General features: G+C 45.6%; 1 protein-coding gene and 1 long non-coding RNA gene across 21 annotated transcripts in view; one reads left to right on the plus strand and one right to left on the minus strand.

Annotated features, from left to right (window-relative positions):
* Nucleotides 1-26,237, minus strand: part of LOC139767396 (uncharacterized) — an 800,841-nt gene that overhangs the window by 303,930 nt on the left and 470,674 nt on the right. For 4 of the 18 annotated variants that reach the window (XR_011717104.1, XR_011717078.1, XR_011717114.1 and 1 more), the window contains exons 1-2: nucleotides 3,465-3,553; nucleotides 1,127-1,266 (exon numbers count right to left, since the gene is read on the minus strand). The exons of 2 other annotated variants lie outside the window; for them this stretch is intronic. Coding sequence is in view for 1 of the 16 variants with exons in the window: in XM_071696733.1 (XP_071552834.1) it covers nucleotides 25,044-25,203 (160 nt within the window). In the remaining 15 variants the exon portion in view is untranslated. Of the gene's footprint in view, nucleotides 1-1,107; nucleotides 1,267-2,818; nucleotides 2,834-3,464; nucleotides 3,554-5,711; nucleotides 6,436-6,606; nucleotides 6,859-22,918; nucleotides 23,073-24,402; nucleotides 24,637-25,043; nucleotides 25,219-26,237 lie in introns of those variants that run through there. 12 more of the 18 variants (XR_011717083.1, XR_011717084.1, XR_011717081.1 and 9 more) reach the window with 9 other exon arrangements.
* The window catches only part of LOC139767399 (uncharacterized), a 481,123-nt gene that overhangs the window by 110,527 nt on the left and 344,359 nt on the right, over nucleotides 1-26,237 (plus strand). The gene's annotated exons all lie outside the window — the stretch shown is intronic.

Raw genomic sequence — 26,237 nt, forward strand, 5'->3', positions numbered from 1 at the left:
GGCAAAGAAAAAAAAAAACAATAGAAAAACATGTCAGTGGCTTCGTCTGTAACATATGTGGGTAGTTCACATCATGACAATACATGACTAGCTCCATGATACACAAGGCTGGCTTCCTGCCTCACACTACTACAGTGGAGACAACACAAAACCGCTGCTCACTTCCTAACACACAACAGTGGCAAAGAAAGGCTGTTCACGCTGACAGATTCTCTGGCTTTGTCTCTAGCACACGTCGGGCCACCTCACTCTAGGACACACTATTCCCACTAACTCCCTGGCACACAAGAGCGGCTTCCTGTCTGACGGCGGAGGAACGCTACTCACTCCCTGACAGACGTCAGGGGCTTCGTTTCGACCACACGTCGTGGGCTTATGCCCCGATATACGATAGTTTACTACGACGGTCTGTTGTTCTCTGGCACACGACGAGAGGTTCTCCCTCCCTCCCTCCCTCAAACCTGACAAACAACAACGACCGACTCGTCCTCTAACATCAAAGCCGCTCACTTTCAAACGACCGTCTCACCAGCTGACTTGAGTCTGCACCTCACATCCTGGCGCATCGGCACGTCCCTTCCTGATACACGGCGGGCAGATCACTCCAAGACAGACGAAGACGCCTGACACATCATCCCAGCGAGTCATTCCCTGACACACAACAATGTCTTACTCACTGCCACACTTCGGGTTTACTTCCTTCTCACTCTGCCTGAGCTGCTACAGCAACTCACTCCCTGACACAAAACTATGGCCTCCCGGCTACTAATACCCTGAGAGCATAGCGCTCCGTGAGGAACCAAACTCTCCCTATCCTGAGACAAGCAGGAAGGAGGGTCCCAGTCTGCCACATACCGTCATGTCAATCACTTATGTCGGTGGTTCACGCCTCGACTCTACGAAGGTTTACCCCACTATCAAACTTACACGTGAAGGAGGTACCACCCTCCTTGACTCGACGAAGGTTTACCCCACTATCAAACTTACACGTGAAGGAGGCACCACCCTCCTTGACTCGACGAAGGTTTACCCCACTATAAAACTTACACGTGAAGGAGGTACCACCCTCCTCGACTCTACGAAGGTTTACCCCACTATCAAACTTACACGTGAAGGAGGTACCAACCTCCTTGAGGCAAGACACTTGAGTGCTGTCATGACGGCTTCCTCTCTCCCTCTTGCGACGTCAGCAGGCGACTGAGGGTGACGTGGTCCTCGACGGTGGACGGAAGGTCATCATATTCAACCCGTTGTTTGACTGGAGTTCTGGAAATGAACGACTTTTAATTTCTATTTCAATTTGAATACAGAGACATACTTTTCTATTAGCATACATTTAGATTACGACATGTTGTGTATAACAACTACCAGTGTTTGTGTGTTAGTCATGATAGATGTGAAGTCATGGGAACATCATAAGTTAATCTATTATCATCCATCTTAAATATATGCTTAAAATTGGTGTCAACTGCGAGGACAAAAATCTCTAACTAGCAATGTTATCCTTACAATTCTTGTTCTGTGAAACGTGAGGGTAAACAAGATGCAATTGTTTGTCATCATTGACCAGCACAAGGAGCTTCAAAAGCCGGTCTCTTATTGTTTGTATACTGCAAATACAAAACGTAGGTAGTCATTATTCCCATGTTGAGCTAAACTACTAATTGAGGCAAACAACCATATAACTGAATTAACCTATAATGCGTTGTCAGACGTTCCAAAAGACTGAACAATTAAAAGCTGTCGCCTGAACGAATCATAACATAAATCAAAGTTTCTGACGAATGACTTCAATCTACATTTTCTTGCTGTGGGAACTACAGAGTTGTCCACACCACCATGTTCACCTATAGTTGACCAGTCATTCACCAGTGGTTACAGCCAATGGTCTGCCATGACTCATTAACCTGGCTATAAATAAGATCTCTGTTTATGGAGCAATCAACTCCAAGCGGAGAACACGAAGCTGGCGGACTACGTTTGTTGTTTGTTGGCTTTTACGGCCATCGACTTATGAGGAAGGTCATTACGGGCCTGCAACCCTATCTAATATGCGATTAAAGTCACCCCTAAATGCATATTCTGATGAAAAATAATAGAAAAAAGAGAGCTCATAATTCTGATAAGATAAAGATAAATGATAAGTATAAATAATGGGATGAAAAGAATTTGTGGGTATTGAGGCAACGTGGCGGCAAACACCTCCCTGTCGGCACAGCAGCCACAGTTGCAGTTTACCCAAGAGTGCGAGGAGATAAGACAGACTAGAGATAGTCCTCCACCACGTCATGCACATAGATAATTCATTCGGAAGTCCAACGGCTCAACCTTAAGGTGCAGCTGCCCCGGAGGATAACCACCTCCCCTCAAGGCCGACCGTCTAATGTGTGGACATGTCCACCCACCATGCGATCAGCGCAGACCAACCATCAATGACCTTCATGATTAGGAAGGGACTGAGGGAGGCAAGAGTCGTTGCTCCGGTCGCATGGGCCAAAACATAATCAGAGTTGCTACTTTTTATGGACGATCCGTCACCACTACCTCCTACGTGGGAAGTGGATGGTTTACCTGGGTCCATCCTATAGGGGCCTAACCTCAAAATCTGTGGTGGCAAACTACCCCCAGATAGTGGAATAAAAACTAGCTACCCCGAAAAAAGATTAGGCAATTGTTTTATGCAGAAAAAGGTATCAGGGCGGAGCCGGTCGCACAAAGGCCAGGCGCAGTTCTCCTGCGGACATCCGTCAATGAAAGAATGATTTTGCATAAAACAACCTTATAAAAATATATTGATGAACAATAACTTTCAAAAAACCTTCAAAACAAAGCGAGAGTAGCGACAACGCAGGGAGGAATAGCTACAACCTAGCTCTGAAGGAAGGGCAACAGCTCCGTACAGGTCAGTAGCTGGTGCGAGATTGTGGTCGGAACAGCTACGACTGCACATTGCCCTGCGCAATGTCACTGCGCATGTAGTTATGGCTACCGCCGCTAGGGAGCAGTGGTGTCTTGCCTGACTGGCATATCTGAGTATGTTTATCCTGATCCCAGCCCTGAGCATACAGACAAATAGTAAAATATTGCATTCATTTTAAAAAAAAAATTTCCTTTGTAAACACTACACCAAGTGAAAAACACCCCTATAAACACTACAGTTAAAAAACAACGAACATACAAGGCTACCATAAGCAGCATTTCACATATATTTAACACTAATAAACAAACATCAAATTTAGATATATGTGAATAATCCGAAGAAAGCAGTGAAGGTTAACTGAAGATAGAAAGGCTGAAAGAAGAGAGTTGATCATGGCATTCTAAACGAAACCAAAATGGCATCCTAGCTAGGAGCTGTGTAAACCTTCCTACGTATTGATACGTGGAATAAAAGCTCAAGGAAGCACCACTTAAGGAAAAATGCACAGAAACATTGCCATAGTGCTAAGCAAAGTCTGACTTACCGAAAAGACGAGTAGACACAACGACATCAGGCAACACAGGCTTGAAATACAGAGCGTAAGAACACATCCGTCTTGGGAGACGAGACAAATAAGACTGCAAATGGCGGCCGAGCTCAGCGAGAAACACATACAAAGAAGCGCGACTTAAACACTTTGACATACTAATTTTTGTGATGCTTACAGTAACGCCATCTGGAAGGGCGATTAAGACTATTAGAAAACGGGAAATATACACCTTTACCAAAAAAAACGGGAATATTAAAGGTAAACTATTCAAATATGCCATAATTTCTGCAGGGAATGAAGTCCTTTGATCTACTTTGTGTGGTATGAATGTTATGTTTTGCTTTAGCAATGGAGAAACTTAATGTAAACTGGACATTTTGTTAAATGACACAGAATTTCCTTCATATTTCAAGAACCATTTATCTTTTTTTTTCATTTTCGTTTGGTATTAATATGATTTGCTAATTATATATTTAAGTCCTGAGCCTATCTTCGGTTTGTGCTGGTAATCTATCATAATTTAGATTTCCCAAACACTCCTACATTTCAGTTCATTCTTAAATATTGATAAAAGGAAAGAAATGATCGTGTGATATCTATTTGGTGCAATAAAGTATTGATAGATATATATCAGAACATATTTTGTTTTCACCTTATGGTAGACTGTATGTACATGCATGCAGTAATACAAAATACAGTACCAAAGGCTAACAGTCTGACATACATGCATACTGACATTCACATGCCAACACAAGCAGTCATATATCTAACATATGATAGTCTTTAAAGAATTCAATAGTGTATTTTCCATAGATGTAAACTAATGAGCAATTCTTACATATCAAAAGAATTCTTTTTCAAAGTTTAACAACCTGATATGCGTGAGTATTTCTGTCTACATGGAAATATATTCAGTCATACTTGTTGAAAATGAAAACACAGGCGTTAATATGCAGAGTCAGTCAATACTTTATAAGCATTTTATTTACTGAAGTATAGGACTATACATACAAACACGCAGTCAACGATGAAACAAGAGAACACATGTGATTAAAAGTATAAAGCACAAATTGAAGTAAACATAGATTAATCTTATACCGTCTGCTTGCCAGTGAAGTGAATGAATAACATTATTTCCAAATACAGAACTTGTTAACATCTGAAACGGTGCCAAAATTGATATTGAGACAAATAAGAACCACTTGCCATTTCCTGTAAACATAACTTACAATTTTGAATTGTTGAAAACGTTTGGAAAACTTCTTGCGTGAGAAATACATACTGTATATGTAATAAGCCATGTAGTAAAATATTTAGTAATCTTTGTAAATTTCCTATAAAATTTTCTTTTGTATCTCTCTAAAATATTCAAGATTCTGCATTTCTTTTTGATGTTATGTATTATTCTTATTCTAACGTGAATTCATTTGCTTCACACTGTTGGGAACACACAAGTCTTTTTCTTTTAGCAAAATTTCATAAACATTGGCACACAGTATCCCTCTTATAACCACTGTTTCAGCATTATACTTCAATATTTGCTTCCAGATTCTTCATATAACATTTTTGGTACATTAAGCCTACCAAAGTTACCCAAACGTTCTCCTTTATGTATACTCGTAAGTTTATGCTAAAGGCTTATGGAATAGAACAATGTTTTTCTATAGGTAATTGTGGTATATGTATAGAACTATACATAGTGTTATTATCCTCTGTGGATGAAAGTAGGTCTTACTTATCTCTATACCATCAACTTCTACCATGGTCGACTAGTGACATTCATCCTCATTCATCATCCTAACAATCAAAATGTACCTCAGACATTTCAGTTAGAGAGGGTGTAATATCTATCAAGCTGGAGGTAGGAGAAGGCTGCAAGAGGTTAATGCAAACCACTGAACCAAGTGCTGCTGTAGTACGGTTAAGTATCTGAGCAGCAAGGTGTATACTTAACTGAACACTGCTGATATTATGGAAATAGGTTACAGTTATGCCACACGATTTCCCCATTATGATATTCGCATGGATACTCCTATCACTATGGATTTGTCCTTCTCGTAAGCAGGATATTGATACACTCCATCATTCGTCAGCAGTAAAGTTAGCCGATACTCAAATGATTAATTTCTTTCTCTTTACTGACGACTCTTCGTTCGTATCACACTGCTGCGTTGCCATGTGTTGGTGGGAGGTTCGGCGCTTAATACAGCATAATAACAATAAACATATAATCAAACACAATTAAATGTTCAAATATTTTATTGTAATCGTTATCACTCGTTAATTATTCCACACAGCTGGACAGACAAACAGAAATGTTGGTGGCCGCCATTTAACTCACAACTGGGCATGAACAACCCTCCATAACAAGGTGAATAAATCATAAACATACTTATATTTCCCTCTACATATCATATTGGTATACATTGTCCTCTGCGTATTGACACTAGTATTCATTAAGCAATAATAAACTTATCGATTTATAGAGACACATAAAACCCAACTTTTAGGTACAATTTAATACCCTGTCCAGCCTGCAGAGTTCCCCTGAAGGGCGTGGACGTGGTTCAGTAGTTGATGGCTACACTTCTCGTCTCCTGGTGGCCAGGTATACGCCATTTCTACCCAGATATGTTCAATGACAATCAGGTCAACTCCTTTGCTGGCCTAGTCCAGGAGCTGTAGGGTGTCTTGTTCCTAGGGACCAGCGTTGACCAACACGAGCAGTGTGGACGGGGCACCTGTCGTTAATAGAAATGACAGGCCCGGCAGGGAGAGGTAAACCACTCGCCCGCAGAGACGGCAAGAAACGTTCCTCCAGCAGTTACTGCTACAGTCGTTGCAGTAAAGCAACCTCCAATGTTGAAAACGTCACCAAGGCCATGTAATGTCACTTTCCTCTAGATGCAGCAGGTAAAGTGACATGAACGGGCCTCCTCGCTCATGTTGGCTCGGTCATTTGTGCCTGTGGAACATTGTATGATTTTAACGTTTGTTGTACTGGTTCGGCAGGATTTATATCATTTGTTGTGTATAAACAGTATATCATTAACATTTGAGTTTCAGCATGAATATCTTATTACCATAACTATGACGTTCTAAGTCTTTGAACATCAACAAATCATTAACTTCATACCTGGTACAGTTCCTCCTCTAGCAGTGAACCTTGCCGTGAGAGTTGGATACACACATCACCTCCGTGAACACTGCTTCAGACCAGAATCTAAGTTTCGCTCAGGATGTGTGCTGTTCCCTCAGGCGTTCATTCCTCTCGGGAGTTCTGTGGTGTGTTCCTTTGTCGTGCAATATTCGCCTGTCGCTCAACGGGGAGACGTCTTATGCCCATCACGTTCGCTGGAGGGGGTTATCTTTGCAGCTCCTGTTCTCTCTGCCAACAATGAAACACAACCATGTTCACAAGGAATGGATACAATCGGTTGTCTAAATTGAAAATTTCAATTTGAATTATCAAGTTTAGATAGTTATAAGCCTAATTTCACAACTTTTACGTAATCTACATAATATCTTTAGTATGAAATTATGGTTACAATAATGATTATAATATTTCCAGATATATTGCCTACTCCATTGTTATCAAGGCTTAGCCATACCCAAATATAGTCACCCGAAGTATTTGGCTGTTAATAAACTCTGATGCAGGTACCTCATTCTCTATACAGCCTTCATTATCACTGCCATGTCCCACTCCTTTTCACAGACACTCATAACTTACATTAAGTTGTTAATGTTACTGCTCTCCACCACCCGTATGGACAAAACATTATCAAGGAGAGTGATCATGCGACCTCTGAGCACAAACCTCTCGTCACTCCGGTTCACCCTAGCCTATCTCAGTGCGATCCAGTAGACAAGCTGCCGCTCCCCGGCCAGCCTACTCTAGCCTACTTCAACGCGATCCAGTAGACAAGCTGCAACTCCCCGGCCAGCAGACTCTATCCTACCTCAACGCGATACATTAGACAAGCTGCCACTCCCCGGCCAGCCGACCCTATCCTACCTCAACGCGATCCAGTAGACAAGCTGCCACTCTCCGACCAGCCGACCCTAGCCTACCTCAACGCGATCCACTAGACAAGCTGCCACTCCATGGCCAGCCGACACTAGCCCACCTGAACGGATCCAGTAGACGAGCTGCCGCTCCCGGACAGCGACCGTATCCTACCTCAAAGCGATCCAGTAGACAAGCTGCCACTCCAAGGCAAGCCGACCCTAGCGTACCTCAACGCGATCCAGTAGACAAACTGCCACTCACCGGCCAGCCAACCCTAACCGACCTCAGAGCGATCCAGTAGACAAGCTGCCGCACCCTGGCCAGCCTACCCTAGCCTACCTCAGTGCGATCCAGTAGACAAGCTGCCGCTCCCTGGCCAGCCGACCCTAGCTACCTCAGACGCGATCCAGTAGACTAGCTGCCACTCCCTGGCCAGCCGACCTCAACGCGATCCAGTAGACAAGCTGCCGCTCCCTGGCCAGCCGACCCTAGCCTACCTCAACGCGATCCAGTAGACGAGCTGCCACTCCCTGGCCAGCCGACCCTAGCCTACCTCACCGCGATCCACTAGAGAAGCTGCCTGCTCCCTGGCCAGTCGACCCTTGCCTATCTCAACTCGTTCCAGTAGATAAGCTGCCGCTCCCTGACCAGCCGACCCTTTCCTACCTCAACGCGATCCAATAGACGAGCTGCCACTCCCTGGCCAGGCGACCCTAGCCTACCTCAATGCGATCCAGGAGATAAGCTGCCACTCCCTGGCCAGCCGACCCTAGCCTACCTCACCGCGATCCAGTACACAAGCTGCCGCTCCCTGGCCAGCCGACCCTAGCCTACCTCAACGCGATCCAGTAGACGAGCTGCCACTCCCTGGCCAGCCGAAAAGCTGCCGCTCCCTGGCCAGCCGACCCTATCCTACCTCACCGCGATCCAGAAGACAAGCTGCCGCTCCCTGGCCAGCCGACACTTGCCTATCTCAACGCGATCTAGTAGACAAGCTGCCGCTCCCTGGCCAGCTGACCCTAGCCTACCACAACGCGATCCAATGAACGAGCTGCCACTCCCTGGCCAGCCAACCCTAGCCTAGCTCAACGCAATCCAGTAGACAAGCTACCGCTCCCTGGCCAGCAGACCTTTGCCTACATGAACTCGATCCAATAGACGAGCTGCCACACCCTGGCCAGCCGACCCTAGCCTACCTCAACGCGATCCAATAGACGAGCTGCCACTCCCTGTCCTGCCGAACCTAGACTACCTCAACGCGATCCAATAGACGAGCTGCCACTCCCTGGCCAGCCGACCCTTGCCTACCTCATCACGATCCAGTAGACAAGCTGCCAATGCATGGCCAGCCGACCCTTGCCTACCTCAGCGCGATCCAGTAGACGAGCTACCACTGCCTGGCAGCCGACCCTAGCCTACCTCACCGCGATCCAGTAGACGAAGTTCCACTCCATGGCCAGCAGACCCTTGCCTACCTCACCGCGGTACAGTAGACGAGCTGCCACTCCCTGTCCAGCAGACCCTAGCTTACCTCACCGCGATCCAGTAGACAAGCTGCTGCTCCCTGGCCAGCCGAACCTTGCCTACCTCATCACGATCCAGTAGACGAGCTGCCACTCCCTGGCCAGCCGACCCTAGCCTACCTCAATGCGATCCAGTAGATAAGCTGCCACTCCCTGGCCAGCCGACCCAAGCCTACCTCACCGCGATCCAGTAGAGAAGCTGCCGCTCCCTGGCCAGCCGACCCTGGCCTACCTCACCGCGATCCAGTAAACAAGATACCGCTCGCTGGCCAACCGACCCTTGCCTACCTCAACGCAATCCAGTCGACAAGCTGCCGCTCCCTGGCCAGCCGACCCTAGCCTACCTCAACGCAATCCAGTCGACAAGCTGCCGCTCCCTGGCCAGCCGACCCTTGCCTACCTCAACGCGATCTAGTAAACAAGTTGCCGCTCCCTGGCCAGCCGGCCGTAGCCTACCTCACCGCGATCCAGTAGATGATCTGCCACTCCCCGGCCAGCCGACCCTTGCCTACATCACCGCAATCCAGTAGACAAGCTTCCGCTCCCTGGCCAGCCGACCCTAGCCTACCTCACCGCGATCCAGTAGACAAGCTTCCGCTCCCTGGCCAGCCGACCCTACCCTACCTCAAAGCGATCCAGTAGACGAGTTGCCAGTCCCTGGCCAGCCGACCCTAGCCTACCTCAACGCAATCCAGTAGACAGGCTGCTGCTCCCTGGGCAGCCGACCCTAGCCTACCTCACCATAACTCAGTAAAGTAGCTACAACTCTCATCGCCAATTTCTGGGCCACCTCACCGTGATCCAGTATACTAGCCACCGTTTCGCGGCTGACCGAAGCTACCCAACGTCACCATGATCCAATACAGAATCCACCACTCACCTGCTTGTTCTAGCCTACCTCACTGTGACCCAATGCAGTAGCTGCCTGCAAAGCCGACCACAGCCTATGAAAATCTTACCTAACATCCCCAGAAGTACATGATCATAATGGAAATGTACCGTTATTTTTGTGGTCTGCTGGTGTGATAACGCATGAAGTGGCCACGTATAAGGGATATTTGGCAGTGGGGCGAACTCTTACAGCAGATTTCTAATTTCTTTCCCTGGAAACATGAAGCTTCAAAAGGACCCGGTGGTCTGTTACTGTTTGTATGTTGGAAATCCAAAAGAAAAAAAAAGTTTTACCAAAACCATGTTAACTGTGATAATGTGAATGGCGGGTTACACATTCCGGGATGAATAATCATAAGCTGTCATCTGAGTGAAGAGTAATACACTACGAAGTGTCTGTCTACAGAGTTCATAGGTTTTCTACATTTTTTAGCTGTGCTAATTATACTAAGTACACCTAACTCTAGTTCACCACTCACTCTACATTGGGTCTAGTTCTATAGAATAGTTCTAACTATTAATCTCCAAATGTTACTCATACCTGGCTAGAAATAAAGACCTTTGTTTATGCAAACATCATTCAACTCCGAGCCGGGATCACGAAGCCAGCTGGCAGCTACCGAGCCGGCGAACTGACACCTGTGGCCACATATCCTCATCTTTCCACCACCACAAGACTTGTGTCAGCAAATTGGGTTTTACCCCGAGTATCTCAGTGACCAGTACCTTACCTCTTCTCTAGTCTCCTGAAGTCTCCTCCACCACTACACTTCCCGGAACCCTCAACGCGACATTGTCACTAACCACAACAACCCAGGAAATGAACGTATGAACCAGAAACATAGTAATCTTCGGTTTCGGAATGACCGCGCTCGTGTGGCATCTCGAAGCAGAAGCGGGGCTTTATTGTATGGCAAGGCGTTGTCTCAATCCAATGAAATGACTTGCATGGCCTTTTATCGTTTTGTAACATTCATTTTTGACTATACACTTACTAATATTCCATGTACTCGTGCTACATGCGTGTGTTACTAAAAGTTTATGTAGGAAAATTTCTTTTGCTCTATAATAAAGTATATATTTTGAATGTCACTCCGTCCAAGTCAGAGTCAATGTAACAATTCGGATTCAGACGTCGTCCACGTTTATGATATATTCCGACTCTTCTGACGTCAGTCAATTTCTAAACAATGTTTTACTTGTTTGTTTTTTTACGGTAAACCACGACTGAGACGAAATTTGTCCTCGACGATGGAAATATATATTTATCGCGATTATAGATAGTACATCTCCGAGGACGGCCATAGCCAGGACTACCAACCTATATCACCATTTACCACACTCACCATAGAAAATGGAATTTCGCCGATGGTTTCCAATGACCCCATATGTATTTATAGTACTTCCCTAACGTGTAATAATAAATGGACACAGCATCAACAGAAGTGTGTCAACAGACCGGACTAAAACATGAGCAATATGCTCGGCCTGCTTTTAATGTGGTATTTCCCAAAACAACCTTTGTCGACGGGAATTTCCAAGACAAGTATGCGAACTGTTGTGGTCGATTCATTTTTCATACGATGTCCGAGGCAGCAGGGGCACCTGAATGCCCTAATCAAGGCATCTTGTTAACGAGTATATATATATATATATATATATATATATATATATATATATATATATATATATATATATATACACACGTACACACAACAAAAAACTATCGCGCAGAGGGGGTCTGAAGACGTCTGTAATGATCACTGACCTACCTCTTCTACCATGCCGGTAGGGTTGGTATACGTGCCTGGAAACCACAGGTTTCCAGAGTCCTATGCTAGACCCATGTAAGTTACGTGCCACAAGAGCGGCATTATATAATCAATAATAAAATTACATCATACAATGCAGTACGAACCCCTACTTTTGAATTGGTGTGTGCAATATAGCTGTGAGACACACACAGCTATATCCGGCAACCCCCGCATGTGGCAGCTGCAGCATACCTCAATGTGATGCGAGGTAAACACAATAGCTTCATATTGTATAGGTGTAATTTGGGAAGAATATGTTTTACTATTGATATTGTATTATTTTATAGCACTTCTGGGTTCGTGGCAGTCCATAAAGGTTATCTTACACCGCCATTTCGTGTCCATGCAGGAAATGTAAGGAGACATGCGATATGCTTTTGAAACAATGAAACAGCTCGGGTATAGTTCACTGCAAGCTAATGTCGAAAGGTTGTTTTTGTGGTATATTTAATTTTACCATGGAGACCTCACAAGCGACACATGAAGCTATTCTACAGCTTCATAATGAGGGCTATAGTGACTCTGAAATTAGGAGAAGTCTTGGTATTCACCGGTCAACCGTAGCACGATGGATTCGCCGACAGGCAGAGTTGGGCAACACAGACAACAGGCATCGTCGTAGGGGCCTATGTTGCACAAACCCGGAAGATGATCAGGTAATGATGTTGCATATATAGGTATACTGGACCACTTGATATGTAAACAACCACATCATATGTTATATTTGCAATATGTCATCCTTTCCCTAGGCCATAGCAGCTGTCATTGCTGCTGCCCCCTTCACGCCCGCTACCAACATTCGGGATACTCTTGGTCTGCAGTGCACCACTCAAACTGTCCGAAACAGACATCACTCTGATGGGCTACGTGGTCGCATACCAGCAACAAAACCTGTGTTAAGTGAGGCAAACATGGAGAGCAGATTGGAATATGCGTTGGAGTATGCGGACAAGCCACATCAGTTTTGGGAGAACGTCATCTTTTGTGATGAAAAAACCTTCTGCAGCGATATCCTGTAGACAAGCTGCCGCTCCCTAGCCAGCCGACCCTTGCCTACCTCAACGCGATCCAGTAGACGAGCTGGCACTCCCTGGCCAGCCGACCCTAGCCTACCTCACCGCGATCCAGTAGAGAAGCTGTCGCTCCCTGCCCAGCTGACCTTAGCCTACCTCACAGAGATCCAGTAGACAAGCTGCGATCCCTGGCCAGCCGACCCTAGCCTACCTTACCGCGATCTAGTAGACAAGCTGCCGCTCCCTGGCCAGCCGACCTTACCATACCTCACCGAGATCCAGTAGACAAGCTGCCGCTCCCTGGCCAGCCGACCCTTGCCTACCTCAACTCGATCCAGTAGACGAGCTGCCACTCCCTGCCCAGCCGACAAGCTGCCGCTCCCTGGCCAGCCGACCCTAGCCTACCTCACCGCGATCCAGCAGACAAGCTGCCGCTCCCTGGCCAGGCGACCCTTGCCTACCTAAATGCGATCCATTAGACGAGCTGCCACTCCCTGGCCAGCCGACCCTAGCCTACCTCACCGCGATCCAGCAGACAAGCTGCCGCTGCCTGGCCAGCTGTCCTTAACCTACCTCACCGAGATCCAGTAGACAAGCTGCCGCTCCCTGGCCAGCCGACCCTAGCCTACCTCACCGCGATCCAGTAGACAAGCTGCCGCTCCCTGGTCAGGCGACTCTTGCCTACCTCAATGCGATCCATTAGACGAGCTGCCACTCCCTGGCCAGCCGACTCTAGCCTACCTCACCGCGATCCAGCAGACAAGCTGCCGCTGCCTGGCCAGCTGACCTTAGCCTACCTCACCGAGATCCAGTAGACAAGCTGCCGATCCCTGGCCAGCCGACCCTAGCCTACCTTACCGCGATCTAGTAGACAAGCTGCCGCTACCTGGACAGTCGACCTTACCATACCTCACCGAAATCCAGTAGACAAGCTGCCGCTCCCTGGCCAGCCGACCCTTGCTACCTCAACTCGATCCAGTAGACGAGCTGCCACTCCCTGCCCAGCCGACAAGCTGCCGCTCCCTGGCCAGCCGACCCTAGCCTACCTCACCGCGATCCAGTAGACAAGTTGCCGCCCCCTGGCCAGGCGACCATTACCTACCTCACCGCGATCCATTAGACAAGCTGCCGCTCCCTGGCCAGCCGACCCTAGCCTACCTCAATATATTCTAATAGATGAGCTGCCACTCACTGGCCAGCCGACCCCAGCCTACCTCAATATAATCCAGTAGAGCAGCTGCCACTCCCTGGCAGCCGACCCTAGCCTACCTCAATATATTCTAATAGATGAGCTGCCACTCCCTGGCCAGCCGACTCTAGCCTACCTCAATATAATCCAGTAGACGAGCTGCCACTCCCCGTCCAGCCGACCCTTGCCTACCTCACCGCGATCCAGTAGACAAGCTGGCTCTCCCTGGCCAGCCGACCCTAGCCTACCTCACCGCGATCCAGTAGACAAGCCGCCGCTCCCTGACCATCCGACCCTTGCCTACCTCAACGCGATCCAGTAGACGAGCTGCCACTCCCTGGCCAGCCGACCCTAGCCTACCTCACCGCGATCCAGTAGAGAAGCTGCCGCTCCCTGGCCAGCTGACCTTAGCCTACCTCACCGAGATCCAGTACATAAGCTGCCGATCCCTGGCCAGCCAACCCTAGCCTACCTTACCGCGATCTAGTAGACAAGCTGCCGCTCCCTGGCCAGCCGACCTTACCATACCTCACCGAGATCCAGTAGACAAGCTGCCGCTCCCTGGCCAGCCGACCCTAGCCTACCTTACAGCGATCTAGTAGAAAAGCTGCCGCTCCCTGGCCAGCCGACCTTACCATACCTCACCGAGATCCAGTAGACAAGCTGCCGCTCCCTGGCCAGCCGACCCTAGCCTACCTTACAGCGATCTAGTAGAAAAGCTGCCGCTCCCTGGCCAGCCGATCTTACCATACCTCAACTCGATCCAGTAGACGAGCTGCCACTCCCTGCCCAGCCGACAAGCTGCCGCTCCCTGGCCAGCCGACCCTAGCCTACCTCACCGCGATCCATTAGACAAGCTGCCGCTCCCTGGCCAGCCGACCCTAGCCTACCTCCATATAATCCAGTAGACGAGCTGCCACTCCCTGGCAGCCGACCCTAGCCTACCTCAACGCAATCCAGTAGACAAGCTGCTGCTCCCTGGCCAGCCGATCCTAGCCTACCTCACCGCGATCCAGTAGACGAGCTGCCACTCCCCGGCCAGCCGACACTAGCCTACCTCACCATAACTCAGTAAAGTAGCTACAACTCTCATCACCCATTTCTGGGCCACCTCACCGTGGTCCAGTATACTAGCCACCGCTTCACGGCTGACCGAAGCTACTCTACGTCACCATGATCCAGTACAGAAGCCACCACTCACCCACTTATTCTAGCCTACCTCACTGTGACCCAGTGCAGTAGCTCCCCGCAAAGCCGACCACAGCCTATGAAAATCTTACCTAACATCCCCAGAAGTACATGATCATAATGGAAATTATATTTCTTTTTTTTTATTATACTTTGTCGCTGTCTCCCGCGTTTGCGAGGTAGCGCAAGGAAACAGACGAAAGAAATGGCCCAACCCCCCCCATACACATGTATATACATACGTCCACACACGCAAATATACATACCTACACAGCTTTCCATGGTTTACCCCAGACGCTTCACATGCCTTGATTCAATCCACTGGCAGCACGTCAACCCCGGTATACCACATCGCTCCAATTCACTTTATTCCTTGCCCTCCTTTCACCCTCCTGCATGTTCAGGCCCCGATCACACAAAATCTTTTTCACTCCATCTTTCCACCTCCAATTTAGTCTCCCTCTTCTCCTCATTCCCTCCACCTCCGACACATATATCCCCTTGGTCAATCTTTCCTCACTCATTCTCTCCATGTGCCCAAACCACTTCAAAACACCCTCTTCTGCTCTCTCAACCACGCTCTTTTTATTTCCACACATCTCTCTTACCCTTACGTTACTCACTCGATCAAACCTCCTCACACCACACATTGTCCTCAAACATCTCATTTCCAGCACATCCATCCTCCTGCGCACAACTCTATCCATAGCCCACGCCTCGCAACCATACAACATTGTTGGAACCACTATTCCTTCAAACATACCCATTTTTCCTTTCCGAGATAATGTTCTCGACTTCCACACATTCTTCAAGGCCCACAGAATTTTCGCCCCCTCCCCCACCCTATGATCCACTTCCGCTTCCATGGTTCCATCCACTGCCAGATCCACTCCCAGATATCTAAAACACTTCACTTCCTCCAGTTTTTCTCCATTCAAACTCACCTCCCAATTGACTTGACCCTCAACCCTACTGTACCTAATAACCTTGCTCTTATTCACATTTACTCTTAACTTTCTTCTTCCACACACTTTACCAAACTTAGTCACCAGCTTCTGCAGTTTCTCACATGAATCAGCCACCAGCGCTGTATCATCAGCGAACAACAACTGACTCACTTCCCAAGCTCTCTCATCCCCAACAGACTTCATACTTGCCCCTCTTTCCAAAACTCTTGCATTTACCTCCCTAACAACCCCATCCATAAACAAATTAAACAACCGTGGAGACATCACACACCCCTGCCGCAAACCTACATTCACTGAGAACCAATCACTTTCCTCTCTTCCTACACGTACACATGCCTTACATCCTCGATAAAAACTTTTCACTGCTTCTAACAACTTTCCTCCCACACCATATATTCTTAATACCATCCACAGAGCATCTCTATCAACTCTATCATATGCCTTCTCCAGATCCATAAATGCTACATACAAATCCATTTGCTTTTCTAAGTATTTCTCACATACATTCTTCAAAGCAAACACCTGATCCACACATCCTCTACCACTTCTGAAACCACACTGCTCTTCCCCGATCTGATGCTCTGTACATGCCTTCACCCTCTCAATCAATACCCTCCCGTATAATTTACCAGGAATACTCAATAAACTTATACCTCTGTAATTTGAGCACTCACTCTTATCCCCTTTGCCTTTGTACAATGGCACTATGCACGCATTCCGCCAATCCTCAGGCACCTCACCATGAGTCATACATACATTAAATAACCTTACCAACCAGTCCACAATACAGTCACCCCCTTTTTTAATAAATTCCACTGCAATACCATCCAAACCTGCTGCCTTGCCGGCTTTCATCTTCCGCAAAGCTTTCACTACCTCTTCTCTGTTTACCAAATCATTTTCCCTAACCCTCTCACTTTGCACACCACCTCGACCAAAACACCCTATATCTGCCACTCTATCATCAAACACATTCAACAAACCTTCAAAATACTCACTCCATCTCCTTCTCACATCACCACTACTTGTTATCACCTCCCCATTTGCGCCCTTCACTGAAGTTCCCATTTGCTCCCTTGTCTTACGCACTTTATTTACCTCCTTCCAGAACATCTTTTTATTCTCTCTAAAATTTAATGATACTCTCTCACCCCAACTCTCATTTGCCCTTTTTTTCACCTCTTGCACCTTTCTCTTGACCTCCTGTTTCTTTCTTTTATACATCTCCCACTCAATTGCATTTTTTCCCTGCAAAAATCGTCCAAATGCCTCTCTCTTCTCTTTCACTAATACTCTTACTTCTTCATCCCACCACTCACTACCCTTTCTAATCAACCCACCTCCCACTCTTCTCATGCCACAAGCATCTTTTGCGCAATCCATGAATGATTCCCTAAATACATCCCATTCCTCCCCCACTCCCCTTACTTCCATTGTTCTCACCTTTTTCCATTCTGTACTCAGTCTCTCCTGGTACTTCCTCACACAGGTCTCCTTCCCAAGCTCACTTACTCTCACCACCCTCTTCACCCCAACATTCACTCTTCTTTTCTGAAAACCCATACAAATCTTCACCTTAGCCTCCACAAGATAATGATCAGACATCCCTCCAGTTGCACCTCTCAGCACATTAACATCCAAAAGTCTCTCTTTCGCACGCCTGTCAATTAACACGTAATCCAATAACGCTCTCTGGCCATCTCTCCTACTTACATAAGTATACTTATGTATATCTCGCTTTTTAAACCAGGTATTCCCAATCATCAGTCCTTTTTCAGCACATAAATCTACAAGCTCTTCACCATCTCCATTTACAACACTGAACACCCCATGTATACCAATTATTCCCTCAACTGCCACATTACTCACCTTTGCATTCAAATCACCCATCACTATAACCCGGTCTCGTGCATCAAAACCACTAACACACTCATTCAGCTGCTCCCAAAACACTTGCCTCTCATGATCTTTCTTCTCATGCCCAGGTGCATATGCACCAATAATCACCCACCTCTCTCCATCAACTTTCAGTTGTACCCATATTAATCGAGAATTTACTTTCTTACATTCTATCACATACTCCCACAACTCCTGTTTCAGGAGTATTGCTACTCCTTCCCTTGCTCTTGTCCTCTCACTAACCCCTGACTTCACTCCCCAGACATTCCCAAACCACTCTTCCCCTTTACCCTTGAGCTTCGTTTCACTCAAAGCCAAAACATCCAGGTTCCTTTCCTCAAACATACTACCTATCTCTTCTTTTTTCACATCTTGGTTACATCCACACACATTTAGGCACCCCACTCTGAGCCTTCGAGGAGGATGAGCACTCCCCGCGTGACTCCTTCTTCTGTTTCCCATTTTAGAAAGTTAATACAAGGAGGGGAGGATTTCTGGCCCCCCGCTCCCGTCCCCTCTAGTCGCTTTCTACGACACGCGAGGAATACGTGGGAAGTATTCTTTCACCCCTATCCCCAGGGATAATATACATATATATATATATACATATACACATACACACACATACACATACATACGCACATATACACACACACACACACACATACATATATATACATATGAAAAATGTAAGAAACAATTTAGAGAACTGAAACTTCTAGCTTGAAATGAATGAAAAAAATTAATGTCACATAATGGTTCAACCTCTGGCTATGGAAAAAGGAAATGTATAATTTATTTACACAAACGTCAATAGCAGTTCTCATCAATTTAACCACTGTATCAATAAGCTTCAATGTGTAAGCTACATTTTTCTCCAATTTCACTATTTTCTTGTCAAAACACCATGTATGAAAACATAATGGAAATGTACCATTATTTTTGTGGTCTGCTGCTGTGATAACGCATGAAGTGGCCACGTATAAGGGATATTTGGCAGTGGGGCGAACTCTTACAGCAGATTTCTAATTTCTTTCCCTGGAAACATGAAGCTTCAAAAGGACCCGGTGGTCTGTTACTGTTTGTATGTTGGAAATCCAAAAGAAAAAAAAAGTTTTACCAAAACCATGTTAACTGTGATAATGTGAATGGCGGGTTACACATTCCGGGATGAATAATCATAAGCTGTCATCTGAGTGAATAGTAATATACTTCGAAGTGTCTGTCTACAGAGTTCTTAGATTTTCTACATTTTCTAGCTGTGCTAATTATACTAAGTACACCTAACTCTGGTTCACCACTCACTCTACATTGGTTACAACCATTAATCTCCAAATGTTACTCATACCTGGCTAGAAATAAGACCTTTGTTTATGCAAACATCATTCAACTCCGAGCCGGGAGCACGAAGCCAGCTGGCAGCTACCGAGCCGGCGACCTGACACCTGTGGCCACATATCCTCACCTTTCCACCACCACAAGACTTGTGTCAGCAAATTGGGTTTTACCCCGAGTATCTCAGTGACCAGTACCTTACCTCTTCTCTAGTCTCCTGAAGTCTCCTCCACCACTACACTTCCCGGAACCCTCAACGCGATATTGTCACTCACCACAACAACCCAGGAAATGAACGTATGAACCAGAAACATAGTAATCTTCGGTTTCTGAAATGACCGCGCTCCTCCGCCATCTCGAAGCAGAAGCGGGGCTTTATTGTATGGCAAGGCGTTGTCTCAATCCAATGAAATGACTTGCATGGCCTTTTATCGTTTTGTAACATTCATTTTTGACTATACACTTACTAATATTCCATGTACTCGTGCTACATGCGTGTGTTACTAAAACTTTATGTAGGAAAATTTCTTTTGCTCTATGATAAAGTATATATTTTGGATGTCAGTCCGACCAAGTCAGAGTCAATGTAAAAATTCGGATTCAGACGTCGTCCACGTTTATGATATATTCCGACTCTTCTGACGTCAGTCAATTTCTAAACAATGTTTTACTTGTTTGTTTTTTTACGGTAAACCACGACTGAGACAAAATGTGATCTTAAGAATAAATTTTGTCCTCGACGATGGAAATATATTTTTATCGCGATTATAGATAGTACATCTCCGAGGACGGCCATAGCCAGGACTACCAACCTATATCACCATTTACCACACTCACCATAGAATATGGAATTTCGCCGATGGCTTCCAATGACCCCATATGTATTTATAGTACTTCCCTAACGTGTAATAATAAATGGACACAGCATCAACAGAAGTGTGTCAACAGACCAGACTAAAACATGAGCAATATGCTCGTCCTGCTTTTAATGTGGTATTTCCCAAAACAACCTTTGTCGATGGGAATTTCCAAGACACGTATGCGAACTGTTGTGGTCGATTTGTTTTTCATACGATGTTCGAGGCAGCAGGGGCACCTGAATGCCCTAATCAAGGCATCTTGTTAACGAGTATTATATATATATATATATTTACATACGTCTTGACGTACGACAATGCACTACGACGGCTTGTTGTCTGAGAAACGTAAGGTATTCCTTCCCTGTTAAACAAGAACGACTGTACCATCAGAGCCGCTTTTTGCAATGATGTCTCACCAGCTGACATACGTCAGCATCTCACAGCCTGGCGCGTGTTGGTCCGTGTCTTGCTGACACAGGACGTCAGCGCACTCCAAGACTGACAATGAAGCCCGACACATGCCGGCGATTCACTCCCTGACAGTAGGGTGTGAGCCACCACCACCCCCTGCAGTGGCTCTCTCCTTGGGGGACTACGGCAACTCGCTCCCTAACACATAACCTACCGACTAATACCTTAAGCTCATATCACTCCCTAAAAGCTTAATATGATCGCCAGTCATGTACCAAAAATATATAATTCCCAAAGTGAAGCTTATTTTGATGACCTGTGGAGCTCGATAGAACTACCAAATATCGTTTGGCATTGTTCAGCATAAACTCAGTAAGGCTTTACTTTGATTACCTGTGTTGCCCTCAACAGCAAAATGAAATTGTCTGGCGAAGCCAGAGTAAAGTCACCAACGTGCAGCTTTTCTTTGATGACCCATGTAGCACGCACAAGTGTTAGCCAGAGGAAATTTCCTCAAGTAAAACTTTAATTCGACGACTCACATATGTGTCTCACAAAATCTATATAAAACCGTCTACCGTTAGCCAAAATAAAAGACTGAATGTAAAGCTTTACTTTGACGACCCATAAACCATGCAAGTGGAGAATAGTCGTCTGGCATTAGGTATAACAAATGTCCTAAAGTGACGCTTTAGCGTGGCGTCGTTGGTTCATTCCTCGACAATCTACTTCGACTAATTCGTTTATACATACATTGCGGCTTCCTGCCTTACACACTACAAATGTGAAAAGAAAGCGTTACTCACTCTCGACAGGCGTCGGTGGCTCAGTTTGTGATACACGTCGGTAGCTTACTTGAACACACGTTACTTCGACGAACTCAAAAACTTGGCCTACTCTCAACAGTCATCGATGAGCTTCGTCTCTAACACATGTGTGTCGGTAGCTCACTTCATGGCAAACCATATTCGATCCTCTCTCTCTGACACGCAACGGTATGGCTTCTTACCTGACACACTAAAAACACTGCTCACTCCCTGATAGACGTCGGTGGCATCGTCTCTGATACACATCGGTAGCTCACTCCCAGATACACTACATGGCCTAACTCCGTTACGATTACTTCCTGCCTGACACACACGCCTTAGAGGCAAAAACACGTCGGTGGTTTTGTCTAACATACGTGGGTAGTTCACACCATGAAACAATACATGACTAACTCCCTGATGCAGAGGGCTGGCTTCCTACCTCACACTACTACAGTGGCGACAAAACAAAACCGCTGCTCACTTCCTAACAAACTCCCGTGGCAAAGAATGGCTGCTCACACTGACAGATTCTCTGGCTCTTTCTCTAGCACATGTTGGCACCTCACTCTAGGACACACTGTTCCCACTAACTCCCTGGTACACAAGGGCGGCTTCCTATCTGACGGTGGAGGAACGCTACTCACTCCCTGACGGAAGTCAGTGGTTTCGATTTGACCACACGTCGTGGGCTCATGCCCCGATGTACGATAGTTTACCACGGCGGTCTGTTGTTCTCTGGCACACGACGAGAGGTTCTCTTCCCCCCCCCCCCCTCAACAGTGACAAACAACAACACCCGACTCGTCCTCTAAAATCAAAGCCGTTCGATTTCAAACGACGATCTCACCAACTGACATGCGTCTGCACCTCATATCCTGGCGCATTGGCACGTCCCATCCTGATACACGGCAGCGGATCACTCCAAGACAGACGAAGACGCATGACACATAACGAGCGAGTCATTCGCTAACACGCAACAGTCTTACTGCATCGCGCCGGGTTTGATGTCTCTCTCTCTCCCTCCCTCCCTAGGGTGCTACGGCAACTCACTCTCCGACACAAGATCATGGTCTCCCGGCTAACAATACCATGAGAGTATAGCGCTCCCTGAGGAACCAAATGCTCCCAATCGTGACACAAGTCACAGGGAGGGTCCCAGTCTGCCACATACCGTCATGTCAATCATTTATGTCGGTGGTTGACGCCTCGACTCGACGAAGGTTTACCCCCCTATGAAACTTACACGTGAAGGAGGTACCACCCTCCTTGACTCGACGAAGGTTTACCCCCTATCAAACGTACACGTGAAGGAGGTACCACCCTCCTTGACTCGACGAAGGTTTACCCCTAATCAAACTCACACGTGAAGGAGGTACCACTCTCCTTGACTCGACGAAGGTTTACCCCTAATCAAACTCACACGTGAAGGAGGTACCACTCTCCTCGACTCGATGAAGATTTACCCCCTATCAAACTCGCACGTGGAGGTACCACCCTCCTTGACTCGACGAAGGTTTACCCCACAATCAAACTTACACGTGGAGGAGGTACCACCCTCCTTGAGGCAAGACACTTGATTGCTCTCATGACGGCTTCCTCCCTCTCTCTTGCGACGTCAGCAGGCGACTGAGGGTGGTCCTCGACGGTGGTCGGAGTGTCATCATATCCAACCAGTTGTTTGACTGGAATTCTGGAAATGAACGGTGTTTTAATTTTCCTTTCAGCTTGAACACATTAAGGCATATTTTCTATTGATATTAAGTTAAATTAAGAAATATTATATGTAACATCTACCAATGTTTGTGTGTGGGTCATGATAGATCTGAAATCATGGGTACATTATAGTTTAATCTATTATCATCCATCTTTAAATATATGCTTCAAATTGGTGGCAACTGCAAGGACAAAAGACTCTCGCTAGCAATGTTATCCTTACAATTCTTGATCTGTGAAACGTTAGGGTAAAAAAGATGCAATTGTATGTCATCATTTACCAGTAAAAGGAGCTTCAAAAGCTGGTCTCTTATTGTTTGTATACTGCAAATACAAAAGGTAGGTAGTCATTATTCCCATGTTGAGCTCTACTGCTAATTAAGGCAAACAACCATATAACTGTAATAACCTATTTGGAGGGGTCAGACGTTCCAAAAGGCTGTGAGCAATTAAAAGCTGTTGCCTGAACGAATCGTAACATAAACCAAAGTTCCAGACGAATTACTTTACTCTACATCTTTCTTGCAGTAGGAACTACCGAGTTGGCCACACTTCCACCATGTTCACCTATAGTTGACCAGTCATTCACCAGTGGTTACAGCTAATGGTCTCCCATGACTCATTATCCTGGCTATAAATAAAACCTCTTTTTCATGGAGCAATCAACTTTGGTGATGAGCCAGGCAGCGATAACGTCCTCGTTTGCTAGTTCCTTCACAATGTCGTCCTCTGACATATCCATGACATCAGTTCAGTAGATGACTCCCCTGCATGAATTCATGGCAACGGGTATCGAGACCACGTCATGAATATGGAACTTCGTCAACTTAAGTAGCTCCGCTACCTGTTTCATCGACTTATCAAATCACCACTAACCAGTTTCCTAATCGTTTCAACATGTCCAAACCAACCATCAATGACGTTTCTGATTAGGAAGAGACTGAGGGAAGCAAGAGTCGTTGCTCTGGTCGTATGGGCCAACACAAAATCAGCGTTTCTTCTTTTTTATGGAAGCGTCCGTTATCACTACTCCCTACGGGGGCAGTGGATGGCTTACCTATGTCCATCCTAAAGGGGCCTAACCTCAAAATCAGGAATGCCAAACCACCCCAGATAGTGGAAAAAAAATAACTATCCCGAAAAAAGAAAGATCGGGCAATTGTTTTATGCAGAAAAGTTTCAAGGCGGAGCCGGTCGCACAAAGGCCAAGCGGAGTTCTCTTGCGGACAACCGTCAATGAAAGATCGATTTTGCATAGAACAACCTTATAAAAGATATTGATGAACAATAACTTTCAAAAAACTTACAAAACTAAGCAAGGGTAGCGATAACACAAGGAGGAATAGCTACAACCTACCTCTGAAAGACCGGCAACAGCTCCGTACAGGTCAGTAGCTGGTACGAGACTGTGGTCGGAACAGCTACGACTGCACATTGCCCTGCGCAATGTCACTGCGCATGTACTTATGGCTACCACCGCTAGGGAGCAGTGGTGGCTTGCCTGACTGGCGTTTCTCTGTATGTTTATCCTGATCCCAGCCCTGAGCATACGGACAAATAGCAAAATATTGCATTAATTTTTAAAAATCACTTTCTTTATAAACACTGCACTGAGTGAAAAACACCTCTATAAAGACTACAGTTAAAACACGAACGTACAAGGCTACCGGAAGCAGCACTTCACATATAATCAACACTAGTAAACATAAATCAAATTTAGATATATGTAAATAATCCGAAGAAAGTAGTGAAGGGTAACTGAAGATAGAAAGGCTGAAAGTAGAGAGTTGATCATGGCATTCTAAACGAACCCAAAATGGCATCCTAGCTAGGAGCTGTGTAATCCTTCCTACGTATTGATACGCTGAATAAAAGCTCATAGAAGCCCCACTTGTCAAGGAAAAATGCACAGAAACATTGCCATAGTGGTAAGCAAAGTCTGACTTACCGAAAAGACGAGTAGACGCTACGACATCAGGCAACACACACTTTAAATACAGAGCGTAAGAACACGTCCGTCTTGGGAGACGATACAAATAAGACTGCAAATGGCGGCCGAGCTCAGCGATAAACACATACAAATAAGCGCAACTTAAAGACTTTGACATACTGATTTTTTTGATGCTGGCAGTAACGCCATCTGGAGGTCGATTGAGAACTATTAGAAAACGGGAAATATACACCTTAACTACCAAAGAAAACGGGAAACCTAAAGGTAATTGTAAGCTACTCAAATCTGCCATAATTTCTGCAAGGAATAAAGTCCTTTGTTCTACTTATATGTGGTATAAATATTATGTTTTGCTTTAGCAATGGGGAAAACTTAATATAAACTTGACGTTTTATTAAATGACAGAATTTTCTTCATGGCTCAAGAGCATAATTTTCTTTTTTCGTTTTCCTTTCTTGAATTTGTACTGGTAATTCATTGTAATTTAGATTTCCCTAATACTCTTACATTTCACCTCATTCTTAAATATTGTGATAAAAGGAAACAATTGATCGTGTGATATTCATTTAGTGCAAAACAGTATTGATTAGTATATATCAGAACACATTTTGTTCTCACCTTATGATAGACTGTATGTACATGCATATTTTCAATTGCTGAAAACGTATGGAAAACTTCTTGTATGAGAAATAAATACTGTTTATATAATAAGAGATCTAGTAAAGGATTTAGTCATCTTTGTATATTTCCTATAAAATATTCTTTTGTATCTCTGAAAAATGTTCAAGATTCTGTATTTCTTTTATGTTATTACCCTTATTCCACTGAGAATTTGTATGCTTCTCACTGCTGGGAGCACATAGATCTATCATTGTATCTATATTTCTTCTCAGCAAAATTTCTTAAACATTAGCACACAGTATCCCTCTTATAATCACTGTTTCAACATTATTTGCTTCCAATTCTTTCGTATAATATTTGCTTCCAATTTGCTTCCAATATTTCCTTCCAATCCTTTCGTATAACTTTTGTGTTTTTGGTACGGTAAGAGCAATGCTTATCTATAGATATCTGTGGTACATGTATACAACTATACATAGTATCATTATCCTCTGTGGATGAAAGTAGAACTTATCTCTATACCATCAACTTCTACGATGGTCTAGTGACATTCATCCTCATTCATCATCC

Source organism: Panulirus ornatus, chromosome 61 (assembly GCF_036320965.1).
Source record: "Panulirus ornatus isolate Po-2019 chromosome 61, ASM3632096v1, whole genome shotgun sequence".
Lineage (NCBI taxonomy): Eukaryota > Metazoa > Arthropoda > Malacostraca > Decapoda > Palinuridae > Panulirus > Panulirus ornatus.